At 35.9% G+C, this 17,852-nt stretch overlaps 1 protein-coding gene across 1 annotated transcript in view; it reads left to right on the plus strand.

Annotated features, from left to right (window-relative positions):
* The window catches only part of TBC1D32 (TBC1 domain family member 32), a 202,994-nt gene that overhangs the window by 112,639 nt on the left and 72,503 nt on the right, over positions 1-17,852 (plus strand). The window contains exon 24 of the mRNA XM_058566374.1: positions 17,669-17,791. Within this exon, the coding sequence (XP_058422357.1) occupies positions 17,669-17,791 (123 nt within the window). The remainder of the gene's footprint in view (positions 1-17,668; positions 17,792-17,852) is intronic.

Raw genomic sequence — 17,852 nt, forward strand, 5'->3', positions numbered from 1 at the left:
GATTATTATTTCCCCAGAGATTCCTCTAAGGTTAAGAGAAAAGATTATGTAAAACATTTCAAGTGATTTGAGCATTATATTTCACTTTTAGACGGTACTGATCAACTCTCTACTATGAAAGATGAGGACATTAATACTCTCATTGGCCTTCCACCTTCCTTCTATCCACCTGTGTTAGCAGAGTGTTTTACTGCCATTCTCTAACCTGCCTTCATGAGTCAGAGACCCTATTTTCCTCTCTACCCAGGAGGGAGATTAAGTTAATCTGGGTTTCTTGGTGTAGTGACATAAAATATGCAGTACTTTTTATATATGACTACAGAATAAGATTTATAATTTTTTAGCTTACTCTTCTCTATTTACTCAGCCAGTATTTACTGAGCACTTATTATGCTCTGTGCTAGATGTGGGGGATGTAATGATGAACGAATAAGATGTGGTGCTCATTCTCTTTAACCTCACTACCTGGTAAGGGATCGAATATTAAGATAATGAAAAAAAAAGGGAAGTAATTAATGCAATAAAGAAGCACATCCTTGTAAAGCTCTCCACCTTCCCATTTTAAATAACTGGCAATTCCAGACTCCTTTATGTGGCTTTCCAGGAGCTCCATAATATAGCTCCACCTTTCCTGTGTATGGAATTTATGGTGATGCATACATGGAAGTATTTAGAATGTTAGTAGAAATGTGTTGATTCAGTGTATTCGAGGAAGAAATGCTAGGAAAAAGTGGCAGGGTAAAGAGAAGGGGCTTGTGACTGACTGCAAGCATGAGGCGAACCAAGAGCATGCTTGGAATTCCTTCATGTGGAGATGAACGCCAAGACTAAGCTGCACAGAACCATTCTGGGTGCCCTGGACAAGTGCCCCCTGCTCACGTTCATAATATCATGATAATGCTTAAAAAGTGACATACGAAGTATGTAGTAGTTAATAACAGAATTTTCATTCTGCTGGTGGTGAGATTTGATCTGAGTTATTAGCAAACTCCTGGGGGATCCACCATATTCAAAATACACTCCAAAACAAGTGAAAAGATTAGTCCCAAATTTCAGAGCTTGTTTTATTCCTTCAAGTAGTTCAAATAAACATTCACATTAAGGAGACACTGATTTTTATTTCCAGAAGTGAATTGAAATTCAGAGATGTTTGGTTTGATTTTTAAAATTTCTATATACCATGCATTAAAAACATGAACTCTTAGAGGAAGATGGGCATGGATGTTAGACCAGGGCCAGTCTCCCTCAGCAAAAAGAAGAGGATTGGCAGATGTTAGCCCAGGGCTGATCTTCCGCACAAAAACAAAACAAAACAAAACATGAACTCTTTTAAACTTATAAGTGTTATAATGGATATTAACTTGGCATTACCCTACCTCAAGTGCCACAGTCTCTGATATGAAATTCTAAAATTCAGAAAAAAATTTTAAAAGCTAAAATAGTTTTACAAACCTATTTTCTGTCCATATGTAATCTTACCTGAAATGATGTGAAACTCTTTATAGTCTTTATTTAGCCTGCCTAATTTGAATATCAGTATCTTTTGCCGAAGAAATATTAATGTGCTTGATTATGAGGCATTGCTCCAGACTCTGCATGCATTATATTTTCTTATTAAATGTATAAAAATTCTAAATTTTTGGTCCTAAGGTTTACAGATAAGAAAGGATAGACCTTGACATCATGACTTTGCAATTCTTAAATCATTTAGGAGTAAGGGCAGGGGACACTAGGGGAAAGAGACATTGTATCATATGGTTTTTCAAAATCTAGCTTTTCAATGATACACAATGCCCATTTCTGCACTAGACTGGGAGGCTCCCTTTGCATCTGAGGCAAAATAATGTCTGTATCTTTCTTGTTGATAGTTGGGCCTAAGGCTCAGCTGCAGAGCTCTTAGCATCCTGGTTCCCATAGAGCATAGTGGGATCTCCTCAAGTTAGCACTAACAGGGAACCTCACAGAGGGCCCACAGCGTGGTTGGTGTGAGCTGCTGTGCCTCATATCCTGACCACATTGATAAAAACAATCTGGCCACAGACTGTTCTTTTGACTATAACTAGGTTATGCTAGTTATGCTTATTGGTGCATATGCAAAGCTATATTAATGTCTCCTGGAGAGCATCAACAATTTATGCAGCTGTGTGTAGTGTTATGGTGATAAATTGGATGTCTGCAAGTTATTTGGGGTTATAGAATGAAACATATTAAGAGCGTTTTTTTCCAATGCATAAGAAGTCTTCTATTAGTATATCTATATTTTATAATAATTATAAAACATATAACTATACCATAAAACTTATAGGGTCAATATAAAATTAATATTAATGTTATATTCTTTTGTGTGTGTGTGAGGAAGATTAGCCCTGACCTAACATCCATTGCCAATCCTCCTCTTTTTGCTGAGGAAGATTGGCCCTGGACTAACATCCATGCCCATCTTCTTCTACTTTATATGGGACACCGCCACAGCATGGCTTGACGAGCAGTGCATCGGTGCACGCCCGGGATCTGAACCTGCGAACCCTGGGCTGCCTCAGCGGAGCGAGTGAACTTAACCACTATGTCACCAGCAGACCCCAATGTTATATTCTTAATGTGTATATAACAATACATTGTTATCTATTAAGAGCAGTAACCAAGTAGAGTCTTAATGTTTAGCAAGAAATCCTGCAAGTCTTAGGAGTCTGGTGACTCTCCTTAATGTTTTTTTGCCCTGACATTCTGACTGAGTATACTTTAATTTTTGCCCCCCTCAGAACACTTCCATTTTTGTAGGTCAATAATGTCAGTTTCCTGTGGTTAAGCCTAAACCCTTTAGCCAGGAAGAATTTTATTTCAGGTTTCTCACACAAACAAGATAAACTCATTTGGTCTATCAAATTGGCATTTAAATTTTTATGTAACTTCTTTACCCAAAATATTTTTATGACAAAAATTAAATCATATTGATTCAGTTTCATTACATTAGAGATAAAATTTAATAAGGTAAAAAGAATTCTTTTTAAAAAGACAATTTAGAGCTTAGAAAACAAATAATACTTGTTTTTGTTTTATGTATTTGAGCAAAAGCAAAGGACTGAGTGCAAGTCCAGGTTCTGTGCCTTAAATTTACTTTCCACTTCAGCACGGAGTCTGTATTTATCTTTTTTGGCAGAACAGCTAGAGAAGATATTAGTTTGTGGTCTGTGTGACATCTACCAAACACTATTTTCTATTTATTTTTATTAGAGTAATAAGTGTACGTAGTTAAAAAACCAAATAGTATGGGAAAGCTTTTAAGAATGAAGAGGACTCCTCTGCCCATCCTTCCCCACTCCCAAGTCCCACTGCTCAGAGGCTGCCCCTTTCAGCTCCTTGAATTGTTTCTTAGTATTCATCTCCAGATTTTTAAATAACATGCTTATACTACAACCATGTCTTGATTTTTAAACTTCAGATTTTATCTTTTGTCTTCAGAGATTTAGAACCTTAGGATTTAGATTTCCTCTGCCCTCCCTCTCTCTCTGCTGTATAGATTTATCACAATCTTGATTAAATCACCATTGAAAGTTTACCTTATTATAGCTATATAAATATTATTCATTTATGGGCCAAGTAGTCTGCTATGACTATATTTCCTTTTTCCTACTTTATTTTTCCTGAAGTTAATAATTGCGTGATTTTTTCCATTTGCTCCATTTTCTGTGTATCTGCTAATGTATACCTAGACTATCCTAAAAAATACACTGCTACGTCTGCTGCTGCATAACACTTGCACAGTGCTCGTTATGTCCCAGGTACTGGTCTTAGTTTTACATTTAAGTCTAATTTCAGAATAACCCTATGAAATAGGTACTCTTCTTATCTCCATTTTCACAAATGACTCATCTGAGCCACAGAGAAGTTAAGCCCATTTGCTTAAGGTGACACCGCTAATGATTAGGGAAGCTGGTTATTGAATCCAGATAGCCTGGTTTCAGAGAATGTGATGCCTGACCTATACATTATACTGCTTTACAACATAAATGCCTTACAATCATTCTTTCCAATTATATTTTATAATTTCAAGGTTTTCACATTCTTGAGGGCAGGGACCATGTGCTATTCATACTTGTGAAAGCATAAACTCTCAATAAGCTAAAAGACTTTGGGTAATCTATTATCATTTTTTCTTGTATCACATACTTTGGTTTCATTTTGTACTGGAGGATCTTTTGGCCCTATGTCTCAGCCTCCCTGGGATTTCTCTTCATCATCATCTTGGGAATTGCCTTTGTTTCTCTTCTGAGTTGGATCCTCTTTTACCTGGGATCCAATTTTCTGTTTCTTGGTTACTCCCTTATTTCCTGGAGATACTTTCTCAGTAAGAAAGGATTGTGGGAGGAAGTTTTTGAGACAGATATGGGATGAAAACTTCCACAATATAATTTTGGGAACTACAAAACAGATGGATAAGTTGTAACTGATTTAGTAGGCCAGGGAAAACTAAAACCCACGCTGACAGTGGGGGAGGCCCAGTAGCAGCTTTTTATGTATCAGAAGATTCTTGAAGTACTAGGAATTAGAGGCACCACTGAGAATGGAGATGAAAGTGGAGGGTTAGGTGAAAGTATAAGATGATAGGATTAGTTCAAATTATAAGATTCAGGTATGCCCTCACATTCCCTCCACTCCTACCCCACTCAGCTTGGGTGACTATTCTTCCCCTACTTTGGTAGAACATTGGAGGTTTACCTTCAGGAAATCGTGAATCAGAGACAAGTGCAGCTGAGAGGAGGAGTACTGTGGTGAAAAAAGTTGTGTTATTCTCTGAGAATTCAAGAGATATATTATAATCCTATTTCCTTTCCTCTTCAAATTTATTTTTCTCAGCATTAATAAGGCATCACTTTTCCATTTGCTTAGTTTTTTTCTATATACCTAGCAGTAATGTATCTCAAGATTGTTCCCATAAAAATATAATAACTAATAATAATAATAATGTCAAATGCTTACAACAGTGCTTACTGCATGCCAGATATTATTTTAAGCACTTTAAATATTTTGAGTCATTTAAAGTTCAGCACATTAAAGCTCCAAACAGCGATCGCAATAACATTCTTTCACTAGCACAGTATAATTTCCCTCCCACGAACAAAAATGCTCTTACTCTCTTCCCTAGCAGGGAGATCTAGAGTCTCTTCAGTGTTAGCATAAATCTCTAGGTGACTTTCATTCTTTGTCGGTTCACTTACAATCACTTATTCACATCCTTTAACCTGCAGACTAAATTACAAGTCAACACCCTATGTAAAATAGCAGGGGAAAGAGATGGAAGAAAAAGGAAATTGGTTAATGTATAAATGTTTGCTTAACAGAGCAAAGTTGAAAATTTGGTTAGCTAGTATAGTCCTTGTCTCTACAAGTGGACATGAGGATTTAGTTGATTATTTATAACTTCTTTCCCCTACTACCCATTCTATTTTTCCTTGATTCTCAACCAGCCTGAGCTGGTTAGGATCTGTTATCTAGTGAGGCAACCCAAGCTTCATTCTGTGGTTCTTGAGCCATTAGTGGTGCTCTCTGTATTGGGTTGCATTAGTATTCCATTAACTTTTACTGCTAGATATGCCAGTATCAGGAGGGGCTACAGAGTATTCCCTGGATGCTAGACTTTACTTTCCTCTGCCTCTATTGCACAGCAAAGTTTTCTTTTTCTTGATGATGATTGTCAATCCTTTCAACTTACAGAGTTACCTTATTTTGCTTATTAGTCCAGGGGTTTGAGGAGCCTCAAAAGGTTAGAGGAAAGTTTATTTTCCATTCTGGTAGAAATAGAGAAATATTCTCTTTTGGAATGAGATCTGAAAACCACCATTCCCCGCATGCCCCACCTCAAGGAATTGAGAGGTCAGAAAACCAAAGAAAATTATCATTTCCACTTCCATCCCTTAGCTCCTAGATCCATGTTATAGTTGTAAGAGAAATAGCCCCATACATTGGTTGCTGGCTCAGAGTATCTTATAGGACAGCACCTCAGTATTGCAAGGTATTGTGTCCTACGTGATGTCATAGTGAGTTTTCAACATGCCATTCCACCGATATCTAAGATTAGCTACTTCTGGGACATTATAAGACCCAGTGAATATTGTGGATGTTTGCTTGATGCTTTACTTTTGTTGTTAAATTAGTTTCTTGGTCAGAAGTGGTGTTTTATGGATACTGTGACCTTTAATAAGGCATCAGTAAGTACACAATTGGTGAGAAGTGTTTGGTAGAGAAGCATAGTGGTCATGGAGGTCAAATTTCATACCTGGAGTAAGAAGGCATTTAATGTAATTAGGCTGCCACCAGGTAGCTGGTTGGTCTCTCAGGTTATATGCTATGTCTTGAGTCCAGTGTTGGTCTCTACCTATGGCAATTTGGGCATCAGTGGTAACTGTAGCCAGATCATCTGTGATCAGGGAATTCATGTTGTTTAAATCATGGATGCTCCCTATGTAAATTTAGCTACCAATCTGGTATTTTGCATTATATGATTTTCCAAAACATAAACATAAACTTATATGTACACAGAACTCCACTATCAAGAGCAAGTATCATTTGTAAGAAGATTAAACTGTCCCAGAGGACACAATATATGAACATGTGGCTCACACATTCACAATACATACCTATGGCTCATGGGAAACTTTATCTAGGTGGCCAAGGGAGAAGAAAAAATTAAATCGAGTTCATAGATGATACTGTGTGATATGCTATCACCTGCTAGAGTTGGACTACTATAGCTTTATAGCTTTTCAAAGAGGGAAAATCTTGAAGTACCATATCTACTTATTTACTGTGTTTAGAAGGAGATATGATTCAAAATACTGATTTTATAGACTTATGGAACCTGGTGAATGGTTGGGCTGGATGGTCAGGGGCTCAGAGTGAAAAAGACTAGAGGATTGGTTTAAGAAGATTGGTGGAAAAGGTATATATGTGGTCCTCTGAGAATATATCCAGTTTGAAAGAATATTTTTGATTCTTGTGAATGCTCTTGAAAGGAATCCCTCCTCCTCCAAAGGAGGGAAAATAATCCCTCTGGTTGATAGGTCAGCCTCTTTACTCAGCTACCCTAGTGCTTACTCAAATGGGCTTATGAACAAACTGGCCATGATGGCGGAGGCTAGAGATTATGTTTATCAAATGATAATAAAACAAGAATATTTACTTAACAAAGAGAACATGGATTTACTCCAAAATCTTAGGAGCCCTTTTGTGAATCTTGTATTGCACCTTGCCAGAAGCTCCATAAAGGATCTAATAACCACTAAAACTTTGACCAACATTAAATCTGCTGGATTAAAGGCTCAAGTGATAGATTATCTTGACTTGGAGCCTGCTTGAGTTTTAGATCTTAGTCTAGCCCCTGGGTCACGCAAAGTTGATAGAGTTATGGGTTCCTTGATGAGTAGTTCAGAGCAGCACACCCAAATAAGGTAGATGTTGTTTCCAAAATTCAAAGAGGCTAAAATCATGCATTATCTCACTGTCTTGGTGGTAAATAGTATGTATAAGATTTACTAATGTATCGTGCATGTTATATATGATATCTTGACATTCTAGACCACTAGAACTCAGAAACTTCACTGAGATGGCAATGAAATGTCTCACTCTCTGGCACACATGTGTTTTACTAAAACATCTAGAGTACCAGCTACTTCCTGCCTGCCTAGGTCCAGTTAGCATTATGTTATAAGTAGAGTAGTTTTTTATGATGACCTGAGGGATAGTAGGACAATCAAGGCTGTCTTGGACTAAGTTTTGATAAAGTGATAAAGGTGTATTATTGTCCATGTCGGGTGAAAGCAGACTGCTTGTGGTATTCACATCAGCAGTATCTTACCAGTTATAGAGGCTTTGTTAATTCACCCTTGTAAAGAGACTTTATCTTGATGATGTCTTTTGTTACATATAATAAATAGATACACTAAGGCTTAGGGAAAGATGAGAACACTGGGCAGACTGAGCAATTCTTGCAACTTCCGATGTATATGGGAAGTTTGTTCACTGAGGCTCAGAGTCTGTATTTAATATTTCAGAGGGTTTTGATATCAATAATAAAAACATGACTGGCTTTCCACTATTGTGACAAGACTGTTGAGAAAATCCTGAGACTCTCATCAATATCTTGTGCTAATTTTTTTTTTTTCAAATGCAGTTTATAAATTGTGAACATTTTATTTAAGTAATATGTTTTAGGGTTGTCTGTGTTGCTTCACAGAAGGTTTAATTTGCTTATTGCGACAAGGGAAGAGAAAATCTAATGATGGTAAGGTTTTGGTGAAAGTTATGTCTAGAGATTATGCTTGTGTGTAGCATGAAATGTCTAATAGAGATAGGGACTTAGCCTTCAGTGCTGGAAGTGAGGTGAGGCAGGTCTTATTGGATGTCATTGATAAACCTGACTCAACTGAGGCCATAGATTTGACTGAATATCACCACAGATATGCAAATGCTTTCACAGAGTTACTAAAGGGGCCCGGATCCCTCCCACCATTAAATAGTCATCTATCATGACTCCAAAAGCTTTGCTGTGAGCAAACAAACTTTTATGTCTTCACCACCTTCAAACAGCAGCACGATATCCTTGGGGTGCTGCACTGGGCTCCTGGGAGCCATAAGACTATAATAGTGTGGGCAATGTTTGCACACTACTTAACAGTGTATGGAATAGGGAATAAACGACAGCTAAGATCTCTGATTACTGTCTTTTGGTGTACAGAAACTGCTCTTATTTTGATAAAAATAACCTAATAAGGCCTCACCTAAGAAGGTTTGTGTCTGGGGTTGGGAAAGTCAATCTACTTCTGACTGTATCTTGAGAGAGAAAGACACATAACATACACACAAACACTTCTGAAATTTGCCTATGTAACTTACTATTGATATCTTTCTATAAACTTAAATTATTCTTTTAATATTTTATCTCTGCCCATAAAAAAACTGAAAATGTACCATTAAAACTTTTATCGAGTTTACCTATGAATTTGGATACACCTTAGATAATTGTTGACTTTCTTTGGAATACTTCTTGATATAATCAGCTTGTTTTATACGTGAAATAATCAGGAGTTTTTTTCATAACTTTGGATTGAGGCCAACAGAAATTAAACTTCACAATTTGTTGCTTATAAGCCTGATAATATGTAAGTTTTGAGACATGTTCTTATGGTCATTTTTATAGATTAGTGGATATAAAATAATCTGCACACTTCTATTCACTTGGTAAACCTAGCCATAATATTATGATTAGGCTAAAAAATAAGTGCCTTACTCAAGTGGTTTTTGCTTCCATGTTTATTCTAGCTGCTAGCTTATACAAATATGCTGGTATAATTAATGAGCCATTAAAATCTGTTTATTCGATGGTTACATAATTAAGTAGTAAATGGCATTAGTTGTTACTGAGTCTTACAAGAATCTTTATGCATAATCATTAAAGTATGCATTCTTTTATTAGTATTCAGAATTTGTTCATTTGTTGCATACAAGTTTATACTTACGGGTATAATGTTATACTTTTTACCATTACTCACCCTAGCATAACGCTTATTTTTTTTATGAACTATTAAAAACGTGAATATTGCATAAAATATAAACATACAGCTTAACAAACAGTTGTAAAATAAATGTCCACATAATCTCAATCAAGTAAACAAAGAAAACTTACTATTCTGACTTTTATGGTATTTACTTCTTTGGTTTACTTTATATTTTTACTGGCTAGTCATATATTCCTAAACAATATATTTTAATCTTGCTGCTCTTTGAGCTTTATATTAATGGTGGCATAGACTGCATATTCTGTCACATCTTACCTTTTCTGTGTGGCATTATGTTTCTAAGATTAATGTTGCATGTATTTCAGTTAGTTTATTTTCATCACTGTATATTATTCCATGGTATAAATATACCGTGTTTTGTTGATATATTATGCTGGTAGTGGACATTTGGGTTATTTCCAGTTTTTCAGTTTTGGCTATTATAAACAACTCTATTATATGTAGAACATTAGCTTCATATCTCTTTGTATACATACGTAAATAATTCTTTAATGTGTTAAAAACAGCTAAATGAATATGTAAAGGTCTGTTTCTGAACTCCTGTTCTGTTCAGTTGGATATTTGTTCATCCTTGTACAAATATCACATTGTTTTAATTACTGTAGCTTTGTAATAAGTTACAATAACTGATAGAGTGATTCTTCCCACTTTGTTCTTTTTCAAAAATATCTTGGCTACTTTTAGTCCTTTTCTTTCCATATAAATTTTAGAATCAGCTTGTCACACACACCAGCCCACTGGGGTTTAATTATTATTGGATTGAATCTATAGATCAATAGTGAGTGAACTGACATCTTTACTCTACTGAGTTTTTCAATCCGTAAACATGGTATATATCTCCAGTTAATTTAAGTGTGCTTTAATTACTCTAATTAAAATGTTGTTTTTTCCCTAGAGGTCTTATATATCTTTTGTGAATTTAATTTTGGTAGCCTTACATTACGTTCCCCAGTATGTGCGACAGTATATGGCAGTGTCAGCCAGTGCTTCAGAGCGTGGACTCTGGATCCATGTTGCCACAGCAGTCTTAGGCAAGATTCTTTTTTTTTTTTAAGATTTTATTTATTTATTTATTTTCCCCCCAAAGCCCCAGTAGATAGTTGCATGTCATAGCTGCACATCCCTCTAGTTGCTGTGTGTGGGACGTGGCCCCAGCATGGCCGGAGCAGCGGTGCGCGCCCGGGATCCGAACCCTGGCCGCCAGCAGCAGAGCGCGCGGACTCAACCGCTAAGCCACGGGGCCGGCCCCTTAGGCAAGATTCTTAACCTCTCTGTGCCTCTCTTTTCTCATATGTGAAATGGGGACAGTAACTATACCTTCCTCACAGAGTTATTGTGAGACCGAATATGTTACTCTTCTCCCAAATTTAGAACATGGTAAGCACCTGATAAATAGAGATAAATGTCTGAGATTGTGTAGGTATGCAACTTATTCATTCATTTCATTTTTCTCTTTTTAAAAAAAGTTTCTTTGAAGTTATTAGTGGAGGCATTTTGTTAAGCCTTATAAAAATTTTAAATTTTTGATGAAATCATTGCATAATGTATATTTAAATTAAATCATCACTGAATTGGAGAAGACTGCACATCTTTATAACATTTAGTATTCTCATCCAGGTAGATGCTGTGTCTCTCTTGAAATTTTTTACATTCTCCAATATTACAGTATAGCTGTCTTCATATAGGTCCTGTGTGTTTCTTATTGTTATCTTCTATGTTATATTTTTTGGTATTAATGAGATTTCTTCTTCCATGTTAATGTTTTAATTGGTTATTACTGGTATGTTATAAGTAAACTCTTTTTTGTATTTTGTTACTGGTCACCCTACGTAATTCTCATATTCATATATATATATGAATTTTTTCCTCCTAGTTTCTAGTTGTTGTCTCCAGGTCAACTAAATGGCAACATCATACTTTTAGTTGCTTAGGTGTAAACCTTGGAGTTTCTATTATTTTTCTATTGGTATGTAACAAACTACCACAGACTTTGTGGCTTAAAACAACACACATTTATTTTCTCAGTTTCTGTCTAGGTACACCTTAGCTAGGTCCTTGGTTCACAGTCTCACAAGGCTACAGTCGAGTGTGACACAGTGTGGGCTGGGGCTGTGGTCTCATTTGAAGCTCAATTAGGGAAAGATCTGTTTCCAAACTCACAGAGCTTGTTGGCAGAATATAGTTCTTCATGGTTTTAGGGCTCAGTGTCTTGTTTTTTTGCTGCCTCGAGACTAAAGGCCCTTGCAGGTTGTCAGTTGAGGCGCTGCACTCAACTTCTAGAGGCCATCTATAGTTCCTTGCCACGTGGTTTTCCCCAACATGGCTGCTTGCTTCTTCCAAGCCAGGAGAGGAGAGAGACTCTAGCAAGAAGGGCACAGAGTCTTGTGTAATGTAATCATGTAATCACATACAGGTAATCATTTCCATCCTATCACCTTTAACATACTCTGATTAGAGGCAAGTCACAGGTCTTGCCTACATTCAAGGGAAGGGAATCACACAAGGGCAGGAGTACCAGGAGGCTGGGGATTGTGGGGGTCACCCTAAAAGTCTATCCAACACAGAGTCATTCTTTCAATCAACAGATCCTCTACTGGCAATACCCTGTTTAAAGCCACTACTTCATCTAAATTATTGCTATAGCTTTTTTAAAACTGGTATCTCTACTTCTGCCCCTGCCTAATTTCAGCCAGAGTGATCCCATTAAAGCACAAATAAGATCAACTGAATCCTGTACTCATAAGATTTTTCATATCATCAGGATGAAACCATACTTCAGTGGTTTCTCATGTCATTAAAGAAAAATCCGGAGTTATCATAATGGCCTTACAGAGTCCTGTGTGATCTGGACCCCTAACATTACTTTGACCTCATCTCCTAATACTTCTCTCTTGCTTATTCCACTTCAGCTACATTGGCCCCCTGACTGTTCTTCACGCATGCCAGACATGCTCTCACCTTAGGTCCTTTGCTGAAGTTGTTTGCTCTGCCCGGAACACTTTACCCCCGGAGAGCTCCATGTCTTGCTTCCTCTTTTCTTTTAGGTGTTTAGTGAAGTGTCATCTTCTTGGTGAGGTCTTTCCTAACCACCTGATTTAAAATTGCATACGGTGATCCATCTCCACTGCCCCCTTGTTAGATTTCCTTATTCACTTCCCTGCTTTAGTTGTCTCCATGCTCTGTTTTGTTTTGTTTTTTGATTTTTTATTTTGTTCATTGTCTGTTCCTCTCCTCTGGTATTTTGCGTTCCATAAAGACTGGGACTTTTGTGCATGTGTGTTCAGTGATGTATTCTTAGCACTTAAAACAGTGGTAGGCACTTAGTAGGTATTCAACCAATATTTCTTAAGATTAAGTAAATTGAATTTTATGTCATGGGGAGTAGTTTCTAAATAAACAGTTTTATCATATTCTAATAATGAACATTATTATCTCTTTTTAGATAGCATGGCTATTTTTTTCTCATCGTTTTTGCATTGACTTAAACTTAACAATGTTAAATAATGGACAGTTTTGCTTTCCTCATGTCCTTAATGAGAATGCTTTTCCTGTTTATGCTTTTAGCTCTTGCATTGAGATAAATTTGTTTTTTAAATCAAATTTTAAAAGTAACCTTTCTTTAATTTACTTAGAATTTTTTGGAGGACAGGGAATAGAGAGGGGATGTTGAATCTTAAATCAAGTAGCTTTTAAGCATCTGGTCAGATGATTATATGGCTCTTTTCTATTATATATTGATGTCATGAATTACATCAGGAGATGTTTTAATAATAAACCATGCTTTTCTTCCTGGAATGAACTGTACTTGGTCACCGGAAGCTATTCTTTTAATTTACTGCTGGATCAAATTTGCTAAGCTTTATGTTATTCCTAGTACTTGTAAGATCTTTAAAAGGCTTACATCATTTGGTAAAGTTTCTATTTACTCATTCTCTGATGAGGAGAATTCGGTCCAGGCGCGGATTTGTTTTCCGAGTTGCTTCAGTTCACCTTGAGTCATCTCAATATCCATCTAGATCCCATAAACCCCTTCTTTCAAATCATAAACTAGAGGACACTGAGCATCATTTTCATTACCTGGTCGCTGATTTAGTAGCCCACGGAAAGTAGAAAGGTCACTAGGTTCTCCCTTCATAATTTAAAGCTTTATTACTTAGTTGGTGACAACTTGATCCTTCCTAGTTTTCTAACAAAACGTCTAGAGTCATTCTTGACATCTTTCTTCTTTTGTCTCCACATATTCAGTCAATCAGGAAATTCTCTCTGCTTTTGACATAATTTTAAATTCCACTATATGTTTGAGTCTATGTCTGGATTTTCTTTTGTTTATTCCTGTGTCATTACTATACTTTTAAAATTATTACAGCTTTGTACTGTGTTTTAATATCTGATGGTGTTAGCTCTCCTCCCAGTGTTGTTCAATTGTTCTGCTGGTATTGAATCTTGCTGTGGGTATGTCTGAGGACAGCCTGATTTCCTCCCCTTAGTGACTTGATCTTTTTCCTTGGATACCCCAGTGGTTCCTTCTTTTTATTTAAGTCTAATAGCTTTACTAGGCTCTGTCTCAGCGTTGACTCTTTTGGTTCAGTTTACCCTGGGATATGCTGTACACTTTACATACTTAAATCATGGCTGCTGTTCCCTCAGAATTTGTTGACTAACATCTTTAAAAGTGTATCCTGTTGGGTTATTTCTGTTTTCTCTTCAAGAAATCAATAATTCAAACTCTTTATTTCCATTATATTTTCCAGTTTCATTCTTTTCCCTATACCATTTATTGTGCTTTTAGCAAATCTGCTCTTTTTTTTTTTTTTTTTTACTGTTTCCAGTTGTGCTTTAATTTTGATGACAGTTTTATTCTTCTGCTTCTTTCCTTAGCTCTGCCAGCTCATGTTTTATCTTTTCTGGTTGATTTACTGTTTCTTCCTGTGCTCATCCAGCTCTATTTTGTGCAGAGAGCTTAATGGAGACCATTGCTTTAATAAACTTTTTTTTTGTTGAGATATAATTGACATATAACATTGTGTAAGTTGTACAACGTGTTGATTTGGTACATTTGTATAACTCTTTTAATTCATGGAAAATTATTTGGTCATAGTTTTCAAGTGCTTAAAGGCAACTCTGTGTGTGTGTGTGTGTGTGTGTGTGTGTGTGTGTGTGTATGTTTGCCATCTGTTCATCCTGTTATTTTCCTCCATTTTCTTGGAGCACCTTTGTATGCATCCTGTGGTATTTCTTTTTGGAGGGATGTGGATTTTTTATGTTATCAGCTATTTGTAGGAGGCTCATGTTGAAGAGAAATTAGGGTCATGTTCCTGGGTAGCTAGAATCTTTCAATGGGCCCAAGTTGTCTTGAGGGAGTGTTTTTGTCCCCTCTTCGTGTTGTCTCTGCTGACCTTACTGTGAAGCTAGTCAGTTTTATTTATTAATAATTGTCTCTGTAACCTATAACCAATAATTAATAATTGATTTGACTGTGACTCCTTGTTCCACCATACTCCTTCTACTGCAAGACTTATAGTAGAACCGAGAATCCTCCTGCTGCTCTCCTGTGTATTCCATTTCCACTATTGCAGACAGAGGATTAGGTTTTTCATCTGAGTATAGTCATGTGTTGCTTAACAATGGGGATACGTTCTGAAAATGCGTGATTAGGCAATTTGCCATCGGGCGAACATCATAGAATGGACTTGCACAAACTTAAATGGTATAGCCTACTACATACCTAGGCTCTATAGTACTAATCATATGGGACCACCATTGTCATTGACCGAAACATCATTATGTAGCACATGACTGTATACTCATTTTTGAAAAATTTGCTGTTTTTACTTAGAAATTTATTCTTTTTCTTTTCTTTTGAAAAATTTATTTTGCTTTTTTTCCACATCGTGGGCAGCCATGACATCCTTTCTCAATTTCTTTTCCCCTCTAGCAGTATTTGCCCTATTTTGACTGCCCTTCAACTCATTTTGTGGCTAAAAGTTTTTATGATATGGTATTTGCCTCTCCCCTCGATCCTTGGGATTATTTCTAGGATGAGAAAGGGGAAATGCTAACTTAAACAACTGATTTTAAGATGGTAGTGTAAGTATTCTTTCATTTTGGTTCCATTGCACTTTATCTAGCAAAAATGTTTTTACTTTTATAAACTAAGTATAGAATATTTGTCTAAATTGGTAATAGTAGATTTTTTCCTTAGTTTAATATGCATTTGCTTATTTTAACAAGATTCTAGGGAGTGATATTGAATTACCATTTTTGACTCTTAAAGGCATCCACCAAACATTTTTTCTCTCTTTTTATGGATGCTATTGAGTAGGTAAAACATGTAATTGCACCAAAATTCAGAAACTATAAAAGATATACAATGAGAAGTCTGTTCCCTTCCAGTGTCTCAGATCCTCCCCCGCAGAGCTAACAGTTCTTACCAATTTCTTTTTTGTCCTTGGAGAGAGATCTACGTAAAAACAAATACATATTTGTGTGTATATTTAAATGTTTCTCCATTTTTATTGAAATACTACCACTGTACACAACATTTTGTGCTTCTCCTTTTTCACTTAACATACCTTGGAGATAGTTCTGTATCAACACATATATAACTGCTCTGTTGTAACATCTGCATGGTATACCACTATAAAAATGTACTGCAAACATTTAAACCTCTTTCTATGGATGGACACTGGAAAAAATTTTTTTGCTATTATTACCACTGTGAAACATCTTTGTATGTAGGCCATTGTGCTTATGTTTGAATGTATCTCTAAGATAAATCAGTAGATGTGTAATCAGAAGGTTGGTTTCTTCTTGGATCTTCTGTTTCCCTAAATGCCACCTTTCAGTGAAAACTTCCCTAACCACTCAATCTACCATAGGCACCCAGTGTCTCCTTCACATTATCTTTTTTATATACTTTTTTGTCATAGAATTTGTAAACATATAAAAAAGTAGAACGAGCAGTAGCATAATGAACCTTCCGTGTACCCATCACTCATCAATTATCAATATTTTCCAATCTTGTTTCATCTCTTGCCCCCTCCTGTATAAATTTTTTCTTAAGTACTTTAAAGCAAATTCCAGCTATAATGCCATTTTGCCTGTGAATAATTCAGTATGTATCTCTAACAGGTAGGGACCTAAAAAAAAAGCATTACCACTGTGCCATTGCTGCATCTAACAAAATTAACACTATTTCCTTGATCTCATCTAGTACCTATCCCATATTTTCCTGTGAGACTCAAAAACTTTTTGCACTTTTACAGTTTTTGCTTGAAGCATGATCAGAACAAAATCTTCACATTTACTTGATGTTTTTCCTTTAATTTATAACTTCCTCTATTCCCTCTTTTTTAATGCAGTTTTTTTTCCTAAAGAAATAATATATGTAATAATGTGTAGGATTCTCCAAGTTCTGGATTTGATTGGTTCCTCCTTGTGGCGTCTTTTAACATATTTCTCTGATCCTTGTATTTCCTGTGAACTGATAGTGAGATATCTAGGATTGGTTGCAGGTTCAATTTTCCTGGTGAGAATATCATCGATGGTGCAGTGTACATCCTCTTGCATCACAATAGGAGCCACATAACTTATACTTGTCTCTCTTTTGGTAATGTTAAGATGGATCAGTGTGTTTAGATGTTCTCAGCTTTATCTGATGATTATAAAGTTAGCGATTGACCTTTCACCTAATGAACATTTCTTGAATTGGTAGTAAATTGATTCTGTCATTTTTTCTGTAATTAAGTGCTGAATAAAACATGGTACCAATTTGCAGTTTTTATAGAATTGCTAATGTACCCTAATTAATTTTTAATTTAAGTAGCAGTTGAGAAGAAAATTTGCTATTCCTGGATTTAGAGAATTTTTGAAAATCTAGGTTAGAAATTACCCATGGTAGTTAAATAATATTTCAATAAGAAAAACTTTTGAAGTGAATTACTATTCAAAATGATTAAAAATATATTTGAAATAACTACATGATCTTTCTTATAAAATTTGTATTTTCATGTGTGGATATTTGAGACACCAAGAAAGTTTCTAAACTTCTACGATAGATTTTACAAAGTCTGCTTTTATTGTTCTTCTTTATATAGGTTATTAAGTGTGGTATGCTGTGATCTAGACACTCTGCTCCTGCTAGAGGCCCGGTATCGAGTATCTGAAATGCTACTAAATGCTCAAGAAGAAAATATCTTAGAGACTTCTGAGAGCCACAGGTGAAAACAAACAAACAAAAAACCCTATTAAGACATGGTAATAATAACAAGTTTCTTTAAA

Source organism: Diceros bicornis, chromosome 23 (assembly GCF_020826845.1).
Source record: "Diceros bicornis minor isolate mBicDic1 chromosome 23, mDicBic1.mat.cur, whole genome shotgun sequence".
Taxonomy (NCBI): domain Eukaryota; kingdom Metazoa; phylum Chordata; class Mammalia; order Perissodactyla; family Rhinocerotidae; genus Diceros; species Diceros bicornis.